The 19,917-nt window shown below is 39.0% G+C and overlaps 1 protein-coding gene across 5 annotated transcripts in view; it reads right to left on the reverse strand.

The window, feature by feature from the left end:
* The window catches only part of MCM9 (minichromosome maintenance 9 homologous recombination repair factor), a 146,189-nt gene that overhangs the window by 37,049 nt on the left and 89,223 nt on the right, over window positions 1-19,917 (reverse strand). For all 5 annotated transcript variants that reach the window (XR_013534507.1, XM_002747021.7, XM_035296589.3 and 2 more), the window contains one exon: window positions 14,171-14,345. Coding sequence is in view for 4 of the 5 variants with exons in the window: in XM_002747021.7 (XP_002747067.4) it covers window positions 14,171-14,345 (175 nt within the window). In the remaining variant the exon portion in view is untranslated. The remainder of the gene's footprint in view (window positions 1-14,170; window positions 14,346-19,917) is intronic.

The following is a 19,917-nucleotide window of genomic DNA, read 5'->3' on the forward strand; positions in this document are numbered from 1 at the left end:
CAGCGCACACAGCTCAGCACTTGACCTCCTACAAAGTACAGACTGTCTCCTCAAGCAACTCCCTGACCCCTCTATATCCATAAGACTGACATTTGGCAGACATCATCCTGGGACAAAGACAGCAGAAAAAGAAACTGGTAGCATCCCTCGCTGTTCCGCAGCTGGTACAGGTGCACCCCAGACAAGCAGGGCCTGGAGTGGACCTCAGAAGTCGTACAGCGAAGGGGCTAGAATGGTAGAAGGAAAACCAAGTAACAGAAATACTCCATCATCAACAATCTGGGTGTCCACTCAGAGATCCAATCAAAAAGTCAAAACTACACAGACGACAGGTGGATAAATCCACAAAGATGGGAAGAAACCAGTGCAAAAAGCAGGAAAACACCCGAAACCAGAACACCTCGCCACCTAGAAAGGACCAAAACTCCTCACCAGCAAGGGAACAAAGCTGGACGGAGAATGACTGTGACGAAATGACGAAATTAGACTTCAGAAGGTGGATAATGAGAAACTTTTGTGAGCTAAAAGAACATGTTTTAAAACAATGCAAAGAAACTAAGAACCTTGAAAAAAGATTTGAGGAAATGATAACAAGAATGGATACCTTAGAGAGGAATATAAATGAATTAAAGGAGCTGAAAAACACAATACGAGAACTTCGCGAAACATGCACAAGTTTCAATAGCCAAATTGACCAAGCAGAAGAAAGAATATCAGAAGTCGAGGATCAACTCAATGAAATAAAACGAGAAACCAAGATCAGAGAAAAAAGCGCAAAAAGGAATGAACAAAGTCTCCAAGAAATGTGGGACTATGTGAAGAGACCTAACCTACGTTTGATAGGCGTACCAGAATGTGATGAAGAGAATGAATCCAAGCTGGAAAATACTCTTCAGGACATTATCCAGGAAAATTTCCCCCACCTAGCAAGACAGGCCTACACTCTATTGCAGGAAATACAGAGAACACCACAGAGATATTCTGCAAGAAGAGCAACCCCAAGGCACATAATCGTCAGATTCAACAAGGTTGAAATAAAGGAGAAAATACTAAGGGCAGCCAGAGAGAAAGGTCGGGTCACCCACAAAGGGAAGCCCATCAGACTCACAGCAGATCTCTCGGCAGAAACTCTACAAGCCAGAAGAGAGTGGGGGCCAATATTCAACATCCTTAAAGAAAAGAACTTTCAACTTAGAATTTCATATCCAGCCAAACTGAGCTTCAGAAGTGAAGGAAAAATAAAATCCTTTTCCAACAAGCAAGTACTCAGAGAGTTTGTCACCACCTGCCCTGCTTTACAAGAGCTCCTGAAAGAGGCACTACACATAGAAAGGAACAACCAGTATCAGCCATTCCAAAATCACACTAAATGCTAAAGAGCATCAACATAATGAAGAATCTACAACAACTAACGGGCAAAACAGCCAGCTAGCATCAAAATGGCAGTATCAAATTCACACATAACAATATTAACCCTAAATGTAAATGGACTAAATGCACCAATCAAAAGACACAGACTGGCAAATTGGATAAAAAGCCAAAACCCATCAGTGTGCTGTATCCAGGAAACCTATCTCACATGCAAGGATACACAAAGGCTCAAAATAAAGGGATGGAGGAAGATTTACCAAGCAAATGGAGAGCAAAAGAAAGCAGGAGTTGCAATCCTCGTCTCTGATAAAATAGACTTTAAAGCAACAAAGATCAAAAGAGACAAAGAAGGCCATTACATAATGGTAAAAGGATTGATACAACAAGAAGAGCTAAAGATCCTAAATATATATGGACCCAATACAGGAGCACCCAGATACATAAGGCAAGTTCTTAACGACTTACAAAGAGACTTAGACTCCCACACAATAATAGTGGGAGACTTTAACACTCCACTGTCAATATTAGACAGATCAACCAGACAGAAAATCAACAAGGATATCCAGGGCTTGAACTCAGACCTGGAGCAAGCAAACCTGATAGACATTTACAGAACTCTCCACCCCAAATCCACAGAATATACATTCTTCTCAGCACCACATCATACCTACTCTAAAATTGACCACATAATTGGAAGTAAAGCACTGCTCAGCAAATGCAAAACAACTGAAATAATAACAAACAGCCTCTCAGACCATAGGGCAATCAAGTTAGAACTCAGAATTCAGAAACCAACCCAGAACCGCACAGCTTCATGGAAACTGAACAACTGGCTCTTGAATATTGACTGGATAAACAACGAAATGAAGGCAGAAATAAAGAAGTTCTTCGAAACCATTGAGAACGAAGACACAACATGCCAGAACCTCTGGGACACATTTAATGCAGTCTCTAGAGGAAAGTATATAGCAATAAGTGCCCATATGAGAAGAATGGAGAGATCCAAAATTGACACCCTATCGTCAAAATTGAAAGAGCTAGAGGAGCAAGGTCAAAAAAACTCAAAACCCAGCAGAAGACAAGAAATAACTAAGATCAGAGCTGAACTGAAGAAGACTGAGACATGAAAAACCCTCCAAAAAATCAATAAATCCAAGAGCTGGTTTTTTGAAAAGATCAACAAAATAGACAGACTGCTAGCCAGATTGATTAAAAAGAAAAGAGAGAACAACCAAATAGATGCAATAAAAAATGATAAAGGGGAAATCACCACAGATTCCACAGAAATTCAAACAATCATCAGAGAATATTACAAACAACTCTATGCACATAAACTAGTAAACCTGGAAGAAATGGATAAATTCCTGGACTCCTGTGTCCTCCCAAGCCTAAACCAGGAGGAAGCTGAAACTATGAATAGACCAATAACAAGGGCAGAAGTCGAGGCAGCAATTAAGAGCCTACCATACAAAAAAAGCCCAGATCCAGACGGGTTCACAGCCGAATTCTACCAGACACACAAAGAGGAGCTGGTACCATTTCTTCTGAAACTATTCCAAATAATCCAAAAAGAAGGAATCCTACCCAAATCATTCTACGAGACCAATATCATCCTGATACCAAAACCCGGCAGAGACCCAACAAGAAAAGAAAACTTCAGGCCAATATCCATGATGAACATAGATGCAAAAATCTTCAATAAAATATTGGCAAGCCGATTGCAACAGCAAATCAAAAAACTTATTCATCATGATCAAGTAGGATTCATCCCGGGGATGCAAGGCTGGTTCAACATACGCAAGTCTATAAACGTAATTCACCGCATAAACAGAACCAAAAACAAAAACCACATGATTATCTCAATTGATGCAGAGAAGGCATTTGACAAAATTCAACAGCCCTTTATGCTAAAAACCCTCAATAAACTCGGTATCGATGGAACGTATCTCAAAGTAATAAAAGCTATTTATGACAAACCAACAGCCAATATCATACTGAATGGGCAAAAACTGGAAGCATTCCCTTTGAAATCCGGCACTAGACAAGGATGCCCTCTGTCACCACTCCTATTCAATATAGTACTGGAAGTTCTAGTCACAGCAATCAGGCAAGAAAAAGAAATAAAGGGTATTCAAATAGAATAGGTAGAAGCCAAATTGTCTCTATTTGCAGACGACATGATAGTATACCTAGAAGACCCCATCGCCTCAGCCCAAAAACTCCTGAAACTGATAAGCAACTTCAGCAAAGTCTCAGGATATAAAATCAATGTGCAAAAATCACAAGCCTTCCTCTACACCAATAACAGACTTAAAAAGAGCCAAATCAAGAACGAACTGCCATTCACAATTGCTACAAAAAGAATAAAATACCTTGGAATACAACTCACAAGGAACGTAAGGGACCTCTTCAAGGAAAACTACAAACCACTGCTCAACGAAATCAGAGAGGACACAAACAGATGGAGAAACATTCCATGCTCATGGTTAGGAAGAATTAATATCGTGAAAATGGCTATACTGCCCAAAGTAATTTACAGAATCAACGCTATCCCCATCAAGCTACCATTGACTTTCTTCACAGAACTGGAAAAAACCACCTTGAACTAAAAGAGAGCCCGCATAGCCAAGTCAATTCTAAGCAAAAAGAACACAGCGGGGGGCATCACACTACCGGATTTCAAACTATACTATAAGGCTACAGTAATCAAAACAGCATGGTACTGGTACCAAAACAGAGATATAGATCAATGGGACAGAACAGAGGCATCAGAGGCAACACAACATAGCTACAACCATACAATCTTTGATAAACCTGACAAAAACCAGCAATGGGGAAAGGATTCCCTGTTCAACAAATGGTGCTCGGAAAACTGGCTAGCCATGTGTAGAAAGCAGAAACTGGACCCCTTCCTGACACCTTACACCAAAATTAACTCCAGATGGATTAACGACTTAAACATAAGACCCGGCACCATAAAAACCCTAGAGGAAATCTAGGCAAAACCATCCAGGACATAGGAGTAGGCAAGGACTTCATGAACAAAACACCAAAACCATTGGCAACAAAAGCCAAAATAGACAAATGGGACCTAATGCAACTCCACAGCTTCTGCACGGCAAAAGAAACAGTCTCTAGTGTGAATCGGCAACCAACAGAATGGGAAAAAATTTTTGCAGTTTACCCATCTGACAAAGGGCTGATATCCAGAATTTACAAAGAACTCAAACAGATTTACAGGAAAAAAACAAACAAGCCCATTCAAAAGTGGGCAAAGGATATGAACAGACACTTTACGGAAGAAGACATATATGAAGCCAACAAGCATATGAAAAAATGCTCATCGTCACTGGTCATCAGAGAGATGCAAATCAAAACCACATTGAGATACCATCTCACGCCAGTTAGAAAGGCGATCATTAAAAAATCTGGAGACAACAGATGCTGGAGAGGATGTGGAGAAAAAGGAACACTTTTACACTGTTGGTGGGAGTGTAAATTAGTCCAACCATTGTGGAAGACGGTGTGGCGATTCTTCAAGGCCTTAGAAATAGAAATCCCATTTGACCCAGCAATCCCATTACTGGGTATATATCCAAAGGACTATAAATCGTTCTACTACAAGGACACATGCACACGAATGTTCATTGCAGCACTGTTTACAATAGCAAAGACCTGGAATCAATCCAAATGCCCATCGATGACAGACTAGATTGGGAAAATGTGGCACATATACACCATGGAATATTATGCAGCAATCAGAAATGATGAGTTCGTGTCATTTGTAGGGACATGGATGAATCTGGAGAACATCATTCTCAGCAAACTGACACAAGAACAGAAAATGAAACACCGCATATTCTCACTCATAGGCGGGTGATGAAAAATGAGAACACATGGACACAGAGAGGGGAGTACTAAACACTGGGGTCTATAGGGGGGAAAGGGGAGGGCCAGTGGGAGGGGTAGGTGGGGAGGGATTGCCAGGGGAGAAATACCAAATGTGGGTGAAGGGGAGAAAGCAAACAAAACACACTGCCATGTGTGTACCTATGCAACTGTATTGCATGCTCTGCACATGTACCCCAAAACCTAAAATGCAATAAAAAAAAAAAAAAAGTGAAATGTTGATTTCTGGGTTCCCAAAGGATAATGGCAGCTACTCATAGCCATATTTCAACATATCCTCCAAAGGCCTCATGAATAAACAAAGAAAACAAGCCCATAAAACAAAACTCAAGAAACTAAAAGATAACAAAGGAAGTGGGAGAATATGACAAGCTTCAGTTTATATATAAATAGAGAAATAAACACTAGAAACCAGCAAAGCTAACTCTAGAGCCCTTACTGGAGTGGAAAGATCAGTGGAGACTAAATGAAAGGAGGAGAGAGCAATTTGGGGCCTCATGCTGCAGAACACAGATAAAACTGCCAGGAGGAGAGAATCCCACGCATTGTGGGGAAATATTGAGAAAAGGTTTCAAACCTTGTGAATCAAAGTCATTGACTACTGGAGAATAGAAAGAGGGGCTTGAAAGTTCCTGGGACCAGAGCTGGTAGTCTTGGAAAGAGTCCTGGAGTAGATGGAGGACACCTGCAAGGGGCAGGAGTTGCTTGGAGTCTTGGTGATCAGGGGAAGGAGGAGGCAAGCAGTGGATATTAAACATCCTGAAGAAACAAGAGTCACAAAACAGAAACATCAACCATCCCCTTATGAAAAACACTATTAAGTAAAATGCACTTAACTGAGATTTCTCTGAACTAAAAGTGAGTACACCATCCAACCTCACCATCACTTTAATAGAATATCTATTAATAATGACTCAGAAAAAGATAAGACATTTTAAAATGAATGGAAATAACATGCAGCTCCATAACACTACTACAAGAATAAAAATATTTAAGTTGATAAAACTCTCACTTCCCTATCACCACAAAAAAGATCCCACAAAGCAAAGGAAATCTGTAACATAGTGCCCTGACTTGAATTAAATATCCTCAAGCAAATGTTTGCAAATATGAAAAACCATCCCAAATCAGAAATTCAAAAATTCATAATATAAAAGCACAAAAAAGCAAAATATGTATATGCAGAGATGATAAAACAGAAGAAAGTAATGGGTGTAGGGGGAAGAAAACAAAATAATCTTAGAAATACATATCTGACTAAGGCAGAAACAGAGAATCAAATACTGCATGTTCTCACTTATAAGCAGAAGATAAACAATGGGTAGACATGTTCATAAAGATGGAAACAACAGACACTGAGGACTCAAAATGGGGGAGCCAAGGACATCAGCAAGGGTTGAAAAACTACCTACTGGGGACTATGTTCACTATTTCGGTGACAGGTTCGATAGAAGCCCAAACCCCAACGTTACATAATATACCCATGTAAAAAAACTGCTCATATACTCCATGAATCTTAAAAGAAAAAAGAAAGAAAGAAAAAAAAGAAATGAACATTTGAATCTAAGGAATCTAGGAAAGAACAGACAGGCCTGAAAAGATAATAAAGGGTACTAAGGAGAGGAATAAAAATAGCCAAGAGAATGAAACAAAATACAGAAAAGCTAAGAAGTTTAAGAAAAAAAAAAATAGTTGCTACAGAGCCTAGGAAAAATTCTAACATATAAATAGTTTCTGAAAAATAAAAACAAAACAAAGAACTGAACTAATGTGTCAAACTAGCATTCAAGAAAAATTTCCAGAGATAAAAGAATACTCTACATGTCAAAGGCTCACTCATATCTAGAAAAACTGACCAGGAATAATCAACTGAGACATAGCCTAGTAAAAATATTATACTTTAAAGATAAAGGAAAAAACCCTCTGGAACTTCAGGCAAAAACTAAATCACTTATAAAGCAAATGATAACAGAATGGCATCAGACTTGTCAATAGCAACATACAATGCAAGACTTTAGGAAAGAAAGTGTAAGCCAAGGTGTTTATATCCAGCCAAGCTATTTTTCAAGTGTCAATGCTATGAAAAATGGTTTGAAACATACAAATATTCAAGACAATAATCCAGAGACTTTCTTAAGCCATGTGCTAGAGATGGACTCCATTCAACCAAGAGATGATGAGGATGCCCTGGCCCTAATCTGACTCACTATCACCTCAAAGACGAATGGTGAAGCACTTTATTTTAGATAGACGAAAGCAAAAGAAAGGATAAAAGTGGAAGAATAGTTAGTAAACGCTATTTGTCCTGACAAAGTACAAATAATACAACTATTTATTTAAGTGAAGAGAAGAAGGGAGAACGGGGAAAGTAGAATAAGCTCATTGATTACTACCTGGGCTAATAGACTGGAGTCATGCAATACTATTTAAAGTTTCCAAGGGAGGAGAAATGGGTCTGCAGGCATTGTAAAAGTTATTTTAAAATGTAAGCCCTCTAGGAGTTGTCAAACTACAGTCCAAATGCAGCCCACAATCTGTTACAATAAATAAAATTTTATTGAAACACAGCCACTCCCATCTGTTTACATATTATGGCTCTGTTGTCTGCATCACAGTCATACTGATGCAGTTACACTGTCTACATCAGCAAAGATGAGTAGTTGCAACAGAGTTTGGCCCACAAAGTCTAAAATATTTGCTAACCTGATCTCTACAGAAAAAATCTGCCAACCTCTAACCTGTAATAAAAATGCAGCTGGGCGCGGTGGCTCATGCTTGTAGTCCCAGTACTTTGAGAGTCCAAGGCGGACGGATTGCCTGAGCTCAGGAGTTTGAGACCAGTCTGGGCAACATGGTGAAATCCCATCTCTACTAAAATACAAAAAGTTAGCCAGGCGTGGTGGTGTGTGCCTGTAGTCCCAGCTTAGGGACACTGAGACAGAAGAATAGCTTGAACTTGGGAGGCAGAGGTTGCAGTGACTTGAGACTGTGCCACTGCACTCCAGCCTGGTCCACAGAGCGAGATGTCATCCTCACCCCCTCAAAAAAGAAAAAAAATGCAAACTTTCCTAAATGCCAAACACACAAAAATAAACACAGTAAGTTTTTAAAAAATGAAGCTGTTGACACCAAGCATATTGATTATACCAATAAATTTAAGTGTGCTTAACTAACACATTAGAAGAAAAAGATTTTTTTGTTGTTCATAAAGTTAAACCTAATTCTATGTTGCATACCAAAGAACAAATTGAAATCAAAAGGCCAAACATAAAGAACAAAGATATATTAGGTAAGTATAAATAATATGAAATCTAGAGTTGTGATCCTGATATAGGCAAGGTAAAATTCAGGCCACAAAACATTTAAGACAAAGAAATACAAATGTTAAAGGCCACAACAACTACCTTCATAAAGCAGAAACTACAAGAGATACAAAGAGAAACAAACAATAATAAGAGACTTTAATATACCACTCTTAGCCTAAAATGCATCAAACAAATAAAAGGTAAGTAAGAATATAGAATACCTAAACAAAATTATTTATAAAGTACAGTTTGTGTGTGTGTGTAATACATATACATTATATTCTCATTATAGAGAATATAATTTGTGAAGCATAAAAGGGCCAGTATTAAACTGACCTTATATTAGGCCACAAAGATAAAAACCTCATGAAGTTCATTAAAGTACCCAAATGCCCATCAATGATAGACTGGATAAAATATGGCAAATATATACCATGGAATACTACGCAGCCATGAAAAAGGATGAATTCGTGTCCTTTGCATGGGACATGGATGAAGCTGGAAACCATCACTCTCAGTAAACTAACACAAGAACAGAAAACCAAATACCGCATGTTCTCACTCATAAGTGGGAGTTGAACAATGAAAATACATGGACACAGGAAGGCGAACATCACACAATGGGGCCTTTTGGGGGCTGTGGGGGCTAGGGAGGGACAGCATTAGGAGAAATACCTAATGTACATGAGGGGTTGATGGGTGCAGCAAACCACCATGGCACATGTATACCTATATAACAAACCTGCACATTCTGCACATGTATCTCAGAACTTAAATAATAATAATAATAATAATAAAGAAACAATACAAACAACATTCTCTGACCACAATGGGATAAAACTAGAAATTATAAACAACAGCAAAAAGTGGTCCTTCTACCTAGAGACTAAAATCTTGCTAAGCCACTTTTGGGAGAAAAGAGATACAAACCAAAATTGCAGAATTCTAAAACACGATTATAATAAGAATACTACATATAAACATCTATGAGATACCACTGAAGCAGTGCTAAGGAGTATATGCAGTTTGCTATGTGTTAGATAAGAAAGCGGGGAGATGCATAAACAGGCACACACACCTATCCCCATGGGTTTTGCTTATTTTTGCAAAAAAGAAATATAGGAAGGACAAATCAGAAACTAATGAATATCTATCAAGGATAGAAGAAAATAGAATGGAAGGGATAGCGATACGAATGTCATTTCTTTTGCATGTCTTTTTATACAGGTTTGATTTTGTAAAAAGAAAAAAGGTCATGTTTTACAAATTCAGAAAATAAAATGAAATCAAAAAGGTAAAAACAGCAAATGGTGTAAGTGAATGCAAACAAAGTTCAAAGCCAATTTCTTAACTATATCAAATAAATAATAAACTAAACAAAGAAAAGAATTCATCCAAACTACTTTTGAACATGCACTCTAACAATACATAACCTCAGTGGTCTATCTAAGCACAAAAAAGGACCTCAAAGAGAGCCTGACTATTAATTTTTTGTGTTTATTGGTAATGGTGTTGATGTAATATTTCTGAAACTACTTTGGAGATGCAAATGCATTAAAAAATATAGAGAATCCTATAAACACCTTTATATAAATATGAAATAAAATAATTTTGAAGAGTCGTAAGTATCTTCTCACCCAGGCCTAAGTTGACATGCATGAACTCTATTTGAGAACATCTCTGTAAGAAGGGTGTTGTTATTTTTGTATCAGAGATGACAGTTATCACCCACAACATTAAAAAAAGTAGTAACAGTGGTTGGAATTGATTCTAGGTCTCTCCAACCCCAAAGCTCTTTCTATCATAACTGAATTACTTTTAACAAAAATATCAACAATTTTGCTTTGTTTTAAATGAAGGCATATTTCACTGTTGTTATTGCTGGCATTTGTTGTCCTGAGTGGTGACAATGGCAGTTTAAACCAGTGTTTCATCTTTTGGAAGCATCTGCTCCTCCTGGGGGTTCTTGTTTCAGGCCATATTCTCTGTACGGAAAATACAGAACCTAATAATCCGAGATAGAAGAGACTCAAATCCAGGTTGTATGACTGCTCTGTTTTTAAATAAAATGTTAGTTGTTTTTTTTTTTAAGAGATGGTTGTCACTATGTTGCCCTGACTGGAGTGCAGTGGTGTGATCATAGCTCATCGCAGCCTTGTTGGCTTCCTAGGTTCAAAGGCCTCCTCAGCCTCCTGAGTAGCTGCGACTGCTCACCTGTACTTACCTGTTTTGTTTGTGTGTGTGTGTGTGTAGAGATGGGGGTCTTGCCATCTTGCCCAGGCTGGTCTTGAACTCCTAGGCTCAAGGGATCCTCCTCTCTCAGCCTCTCAAAGTGCTGGGATTACAGGCATGAGCCACTGTACCCAGCCTAAATTCTTGAACCATGTGAGAAATGTAAAGTCTGATTGAAATTTTCAGCCCAGCATGTATAAGAAACATTACATTCTGAATCAAAAGCAGCTACTAGTAGATGCTAGTGAGGACATGGTGGTCCTGTCGTCCCTGGGAATAGGCTGGAAATTAACTGGTCAGTAAGATCAGAGGCAACCACAAGAACCCAAGCTCTGTTATTATAAGGTAATTAGAAAATGTCTTCACTAAATTAAACAAGAAAAAAGAAACCATCTCAAGATGGAGAAATAAAAGGTACAAACCACTGAATAGAGTTAATTACATAATTACATGGTTACATAATGTCTAGGAACTAAAAAATATCTTTTAAACTGATGATAATAAAATTGTACAAATGACTTTATGAACCCAGAAATTAGTTATGTAGGGGGGAGGAAAAAAATAGAATGCTAGCTTTACGATAATAACTAGAGAAGAACAAAGAGTCTGTAATTCCTTTAATGCATTAAATAATCTCGAAATGAAATCTATATGCTAAAATGCTTGGAGAAGCAAAAATTCTTATGTAAATGTAAAAAAATAGAAAGGTTAAAATACTGGTTGTGATCCATGCTATAGTTTAAGGATGTATTAAATTCTAGATCGTATCTAAGACAAAACAGAAATAATGAAAGAACCTTATCTTGAAACTATAATAACACAAATCTTTGCACAGTAATAACCACAAAAACAATGCCTACCACGTGCAGTGGTCTAAAAAGGAAGCTCTTCAGAAAAATACGTTAGATCAAAACACTCAAAGTGCTTCTAAGGCAATACTCCTTTCAATATGCAGTCATAGGTTGTTTAATATGGGGATACGTTCTGAGAAATGCGTCATGAGATGATCTGCTCTGGTGCAAACATCCTAGAGTGTACTTAGACAAACCTAGATAGTATAGCCTACTATACACCTAGGCTATATGGTACAGCCTATTGCTCTGAGGCTACAAGCCTACATAGCATATTACCATACTGAATGCTGCAGGCAACTGTAACACAAAGGCATATAACTGTGCATCTAAACATATCTAAACACAGTAAAAATAAGGTATTCTAATCTTATGAGACCACCATCATGTATGTGGTCCATCACTGACAAAAATATTATGTGGTACATAACTATATATTACATGCTTGACAGATGGGTTAAAGGAGAAATAATGAACATTTGACTATAAATATGAGTAGCAAAATAATTAAACTTCAAATCTCTCACTTTATAGCTTTACAACTTTATGTCCTCTCCTTTCCAACAGACACACAAAAAAAATCCAATCTGAAGATTTATCCTTCAAATTATTTCCATTGGAAGATGTCACTCCAATTAAAAGAGGATTTTACTGATCATAAATGTATCACCTTCCCAGGCACTATTATCACTTTCTATTCCCTTCCAAATGTAGGTCTACTGTCCTGACCCCACTCATACACTGTTACCAAGCAGGAAAGAGATGAGTACAGCAAGAATAAGTGTTTGGAAACTTCAATAGCAATTGGGCAGAGTAAATTCATGTCTGTTGAATCTAAAGATAAAATATATGGGTTTTTATATTTTTTAAATTAAGGGTTATGTGGCATAATTTACATATAGTAAAAATCATCTTTTAAAAATATGCCCTTCTATACGCATTCTCCTCTAGCCCACTAGCAAAAAATTTATGATTTTTCTCCTTACAGTTCTGCCTTTTGTAGTGTTTTATATAAATGGAATAATAAACTATATAGCCTTCTGTACCTGTTATCTTTTGTTCCACATAATGGTTTTAAGATTCCTCCATTTTGTTGATTCATGAATGTATCAGTAGTTTGTTCCTTTATATTGCTAGTACTATTTTATGGTATGGGTGTATCAAGATTTACCTATCTGTTTATCGGTTGATAAACTTCTGTGTTGCTTATAATTTTGGGTGAATATGAACAAAGCTGCTATAAACCATTTGGGTATAGGTCTTTTGGGACGGGAAAACATATAAATATTCAAGTGTTCTAGCACAATTTAAAAAACCTATCCTTTCTCTATTGACTTATTTGACATCGTTCTTGAAAAATCAATTGACATTACATCTGTGGGTCTATTTCTGGACCTTTATTCTCTTCCATTGAAGAGTCTATCCAGTGTCACAATGTTTTGATAATTAAAGCTTTATGGCAAATCTTAAAGTAAGTCCTCCACATTTGGTCTGTTTCAAAGTCACTTTGGCTATTCTACCTTCTGTGATTTTCTATATTAACTTTAAAACCAGCCTGTCAATTTCTACCAGAAAGTCTGTCAGAATTTTTTTATTATTATTTTAATAGGTTTTTGGGGAATAAGTGGTGTTTAGGATTTTTATTAGAGTTACACTGGGCTGGGCATGGTGGCTCATGCCTGTAATCAGTGCTCTGAAAGGCCGAGGCAGGTGGGTCATCTGAATCCAAGAGTTTGAGACCACCCTGGGCAACATAGCAAGGCCTCATCTCTACAGAAAATTAAAAAATAAAAAATTAGCCAGCTACTCAGAAGTGGGTGAATGGCTTGAGCCCAGGAGTCCAAGGCTGCAGTGAGCTATGATCAGGCCTCCGCAATCTAGCTTGGGTGACGAACTGAGACTTTGCCTCAAAAAAAATTTTTTTTAATGTATTTATTCCACAGATCGCTTTGGGGAGAACTTGCATCTTAACAATATTAAGTCTGATAGATGAAACTAGGTATATCTCTCCATTTATTTAAATCCTTTTTGATTTTCTTAATGTTTTGCAGTTTTTAATGTATGAATCTAGAATAGATTTTGCTAAATTTATCTGGAAATACTTCGTGTTTGGAGGTGCTATTATAAATGTATATTTTATTTCAATTTCCAATTGTCCATTGCTAGCAAACAGAATGTTTACACATTGGCCATATAAGACTCACTTATTAGTTCTAGCAGCTTTCCATAAATTCTTTTTGTTTTTCTATGTGGACAATCATGCCACAGAGAATATAGGCAGTTTTGACTCCTTCCTTTCCAGTCTGAATGTCTTTTCTTTTTCGTACTAAACTGACTAGACTTCTAGTACAATATTGACCAGAAATGATAGGAGCTAACCCTTGATATGCTCCTAATCTTAAGTGGAAAACACTTACAGCTCAACAATGTTCACATTTTCCCCTAACCATATATTAAATAATCCCATTATTCCCATAGATTTTAAAGAAAAGAAACTCTTACCCAGCTTTAGCAACACTTATGGTTTGTTGCTCCATTGCTTCATGGATACTGGTCCTATCATGTTCTTTGAGGCTGTTGAACTCATCAATACAGCAAAGGCCCGCATCTGCAAGAACTAATGCCCCAGCCTCCAAATTCCACTCTCCTGAGTCTTTTACCGCAGTTACCGTCAAACCTGAGGAAACAAGCAAGCCATGTCAACTTTTATTTTCAAAAGCATTATCTTGACTGGGTGCAGTAGCTCACACCTATAATTTCAGCAATTTGGGAGGCCGAGGTGAGATGATTTCTTGAACTCAGGAGCTCGAGATCTGCCTGGACAACATAGCAAGACTTTGTCTCTACAAAAAATTTTAAAAATTGCTGGGCATGGTGGTGCACACATCTGTAGTTCCAGCTACTCAGAAGGCTGAGGTGGGAGGATCACTTGAGCCCAGGAAGTCAAGGCTATAGTAAGCAGTATTAGAGCCACTATACTCTTGACCTGGGTGACAAAGCAAGATCCTGTCTTAAAAAACAAAGGTGTATCTTAATCTATGAAAGGAAAGAAATGCCTACATTTTAAAGAGAAGGGCATAAAGATTTTATTTGCAATTGACCAAGAATGGATGGCATCAGAATAATTGCTTCACATATCCAGTCATTGGAAGGACTCAAGAGCTCTTATGTTCTAAAAATCTAAGGTGTATTAGTACTGTGAAACAACCACAAGTCTGCAAATTTTCTCTCTCTCCTTGTAGGTGCTCTGGTTGAGTGGTCTAAATTTTGGGAAGAAGCAAACAAATCTCTCCAGAGATCTTATGACAGAGGTTATATACTATACGCTGTTTACAGAAAAGGGTCCAGTGATACAGAATAGTAATTATTACATTCCATTGATGAAAATGAAAAGTTTGCTCCCAGTTACAATATCAGGGAAGGGATTATCCCAGGACTGCAAGGCAAAGTTAACATTCAAAAATTAATCAATGTAATTCACCATATCAATAAACTATGAAAGAAAAAATCATACCATTGCTTCATTAGATACAGAAAACACATTTCACAAAACTCAATAATCATTTGTGATAAAGCTCTCAGAAAATTAGGAATGGAAGAGAACTTCTTCGACTTGATAAAGGGTATTTACAATAATCCTACCTAGTGATAAAAGTCTGAATGCTTCCTCATCCCTCACAAAGATCAGAAAAAGGCAAGAAGATTTTCTCTTATCACTGTTATTCAAAATCATGTTAGAGGTTCTAGCTACTGAAATAAGGCAAGGAAACGAAATAAATAACATACAGACTGAAAAAAAATTAAAGCTGTTTAAATTTGCAAACAATATGATTACATAGAAAATCCCAAATAATCTACTAAAAACCAACTAGAACTAGTAAAGGATTATGGCAAGGTTACAGGATACAAGTCAACTTTTGGAATATTTGGATATAAGTCTTACAAAATACATGCAAGAATCTGTATGCAAAACTACAAAACACTGATGGAGGAAATCACAACAACCAAATTGAAAGATAGAATAAACTCTATTTTCAAGATGTCAATTCTTGAAAATTGGAAAACTCTATTTTCAAGATGTCAATTCTCCCCAAACTGTTCTATAGTTAAATTCAATTGCAAGCAAAATCCCAGCATGATTTTGTAAAAATAAAGTGATAAGGTAAGTCTACTATTATTTATATAGAGAAGCAAAGGAAATAGAAGAGCTAAACCAAAAAGCAAGGTTGGAGGTCTCACATAACATGGACACTGAAATTATCAAACTATGAATTTAAAACAACCATGATTAACATGTTAAGGGATCTAATGTAGAGCAGACAATATGAAAGAACAGATGGATAATGTAAGCAAAGAAACAGATATTCTAAGAAACAATAAAAAAAGAAACACTGGGGCTGGGCGCGGTGGCTCACGCCTGTAATCCCAGCACTTTGGGAGGCCGAGGCGGGTGGATCACGAGGTCAAGAGATCGAGACCATCCTGGTCAACATGGTGAAACCCCGTCTCTACTAAAAATACACAAAATTAGCTGGGCACGGTGGCGCACGCCTGTAATCCCAGCTACTCGGGAGGCTGAGGCAGGAGAATTGCCTGAACCCAGGAGGTGGAGGTTGCGGTGAGCCGAGATCACGCCATTGTACTCCAGCCTGGGTAACAAGAGCGAAACTCCGTCTAAAAAAAAAATAAACACTGGAGACCAAAAACACTCTAACAAAAATAAAGAATGCCTTTAATGGGTTTATTAGTAGGCTGGACACATCTGAAGGAAGAATCTCTGAGCCTGAATATATGTCAATTGAAACTTCCAAAACAGAAAAGAAGAGAATAGCCAAGAATCATTGGACAACTACTAAAGGTATAACATACATGTAATAGGAACAAAGAATAACAATAAAGAGAGAAGGGGACAGAAGCAATAGGTAAAGCAATATTATGAAACATTTCATTGAAATATTGTCAGACAGTAAATTAGAAATCCAGGATGCTCAGAGAATACCAAGATAAATGTCCAAAAAAACCCTACACCCAAGCATATCATATTCAAATTTCAGAAAATCAAAGATAAAAAAAATCATAAAAGAAGCCAGAGGAAGAAAAACAGCTTATGTATAGAACAGTGGTTCCCCAAACTTTTTGGCACCAGAGACTGGTTTTGTGGAAGACATTTTTTCCACAGACCAGAGTGGGGACGGTTTAGGGATGATTCAAGTGCGTTACATTTATTGTGTATTTTATTTCTATTATTATCATATTGTGTCACGGGATCCTTAGGATGACGCTTTGCCAGCTGGAAACCTCTGTGGCTGGACATGCCTCTGCTTGAGTTTCACTCACATCTGCTGGGTTTGTTCCACCCATTCAGTCCAGCAAGCTGTGCTTGGCTCACACTACTACCGGCCCAGATCTCATGCCTCCCAATGGCAAGCCAGGCACCGGCTAGCAACGGGTGTATGAGTGAATGAGTGTAGTGTCTGGCCACTATGCACAGCCAGGCATGCCAGCTGTGGCAGAATGGGCAGCTCCAGCTGGACCAGATGTACCACAAGCTGCTTCTGCTACAGGCACCAGCATCTGGACAAAGGTAATGCAATGGTGCCCAAAAGCTCAGAGAGGCCAGGAACTGCAGAGCCCCAAAGTGGGTGTTACAGCAAGTCACAGCCCTGGCTCAGGGAGTCCCAAGGTCTGGACAGCCAGAAGGGCTGCTCTTCTCTCCCTCTTGTCACCCACAATGTGGCAAGTGGGGGGTGTGTTTCAGCCCTGTTTGTGTTACAGCTCTTTCAGTCCCATCATTCGACAGGTCCTGCACTCTTGTCTCATGTCCAGGAAGCATAAGGTACATGGACAACTGGAGGGTGAGCAAGGTGGAAAGGAGCTCCACTGAGTTACAGAACAGCTCTCAGAAGACCCAAAGTGGGTAGCTCCTTTCTGCAGGCAGAGGGTACTAACAAGTATCCAGGTCTCAGCAGAGAGGATACCTGAAATGGGTAGCTCCTTTTTGCAGGCAGGTTGTACTGATAAGTGTCCAGTTCTTAGCAGAGAGGAGACCTGAAGTGAGTAGTCCTTTTTTGCAGGCAGGTTGTACTGACAAGTGTTCACCTCTCAGCAAGCCTCTTTCTACAGGCAGGCTGACCTGACGAGTGTGTGAGTCTGGCTGAGTCTAGGGTGTTTACAGGCTCAGAAGGAAGGAAGTGCATGCTGTCTGGAAAAAGCACCATAAGTTCTTACCTCAGGTTGCAGACTCCATCCAGAACTGGCAGCCTGACCCTCAGGCTTCAGGCTGTCCCGGGCTTGATGGTGGGGCTTCACCAAGGACCCACCCCTTCCTGCCTGGGAATGAATCTGTCTGCCTCCTGCCACCAACAACATGCCATCCATGTTGCCCAGGCTGTTCAAGCCAAGGGGTGCCTGCAGGCCCATGCTGAGCCCCCACTCAGTATTCCCACATCCTCCCTCCCTGAGCTTGTCAGCACTCAAAATTTTCAGAGGGAGCTGAGGTGGTGGGGTGGCTGGTATATCAGCACCACCCTGGGTGCTTGCATACCTGGCAAGGTCTCAAGAGTGCCCAGGCTCAGCTTCAACTTTTCTCCAAAATCAGAGCGAGAGCCAGGAGTGGGAAGAAGCCAGGCAGCAGGAGCAGGAACTTCTGAGCCTTTGGGGGAAGTGGGGCTTCCTGGGCCTCCAAGAGTGCAGGGATATCAAGTTCTAGAGCCACGGCTGGGCGGCTGCAGCTGTGCCTGGGAGTGTGGGGAACCAGTGTGGTAGCAGGCAAGGCTCTCGTCTGTTCCTTGCCCCCACCAGCTCCATGGAGCATACAGCCCTGGCTGTGCCTCCCATGCTACAGCTGATATCCCCTCAGTGGCTGCTCCAAATGGGCCGATGCTGCCATGATTGTAATATATAATGAAATAATTATACAACTCTCCCTAATGTAGAATCAGTGGGAGCCCTTAGGTTATTTTTCTGCAACTAGACAGTCCCATCTGGGGGTGATGGGAGACAGTGACAGATCATCAGGCATTAGATTCTCATAAGGATGCACAAGCTAGCTCCCTCTCATGTACAGTTCACCATAGGGTTCAGGCTCCTATGAGAGTCTAAAGCTGCTGTTGATCTGATAAGAGGCAGGGCTCAGGTGACAATGTGAGCAATGGGGAGGAGCTATAAATATAGACATAGCTTCTGTTACTGACCTGCAGCTTACATGGTTCCTAACTGGCCATGGTTGGGAACCCTGCTATAGAGCACCAAACATAAGAATTACATCCGATATCACCTCAGAAACCATGCAAGCAAGAAGACAGCGAAGTGAAACTCTTAAAGTGCTAGAAGAGAAAAAATCCCCACCAACACAAAATTTTGTACTCGGAAAAATTATACTTTCAAAGTAAAAGGGAAATAAAAACTTTCTCAGACCAAGATTGAAGAAATTTATTGCTAGCAGACCTGCCTTTCAAGGAATGTTAAAAGACGGTCTTCAGAGAAAAGGAAAATGACATAGGCCAAAACTCAGATCTATATAGAGAAAAGTAGAGCATTAGACAAAAAATAAGTGAAAGATAAAAACTTTTGTTTCTCCTATTCTTAACTGATCTTATAGATAACCATTTGTCCAAAAATATTAATAGTAACAAGTGTATTCAATTGTATATGCATAAGTATACATGCCTAATTATGCTTATGTATAAGTGAAATAAATGAGAAGAAAGACCTAGGGACAAGGAGGAATTAGGAATATTCTGTCATTACAAGATACTTACACTACCTGTACTACCTTCACAGGTAGTACAGCGTTATTTAAAAATGGACTTAGAGGCTGGGAGCGGTGGCTCATGCCTGTAATCCCAGTATTTTGGGAAGCTTAAGTGGGTGGATCTCAAGGTCAGGAGTTCAAGACCAGACTGGCCAACATAGTGAAACCCCGTCTCTACTAAAAAATACAAAAATTAGCTGGGTAGCTAAATGGGAGGCTGAGGTAGGAGAATTGCTTGAACTGGGACCTGGGAGGCGGAGGTTGCAGTGAGCCAAGATCGCACCACTGTACTCCAGCCTGGGTTACAGAGTGAGACTCCATCTCAAAAAAAAAAAAAAAATAGACTTAGATTAGTTGTAAATGCATATGCAAACTCTAGGGTAACCACTGTAAAAAAAGTCTTAAAAAAGGTATATAATTTATATGCTAAGTGAGAAGAGAAAATGGAATCATAAAAATTGCTCAAAATCACAAAAGGCAGAAAGAGTACCAAAGA

The sequence above is a fragment of the Callithrix jacchus genome, chromosome 4 (assembly GCF_049354715.1).
Source record: "Callithrix jacchus isolate 240 chromosome 4, calJac240_pri, whole genome shotgun sequence".
In the NCBI taxonomy this organism is placed as follows: domain Eukaryota; kingdom Metazoa; phylum Chordata; class Mammalia; order Primates; family Cebidae; genus Callithrix; species Callithrix jacchus.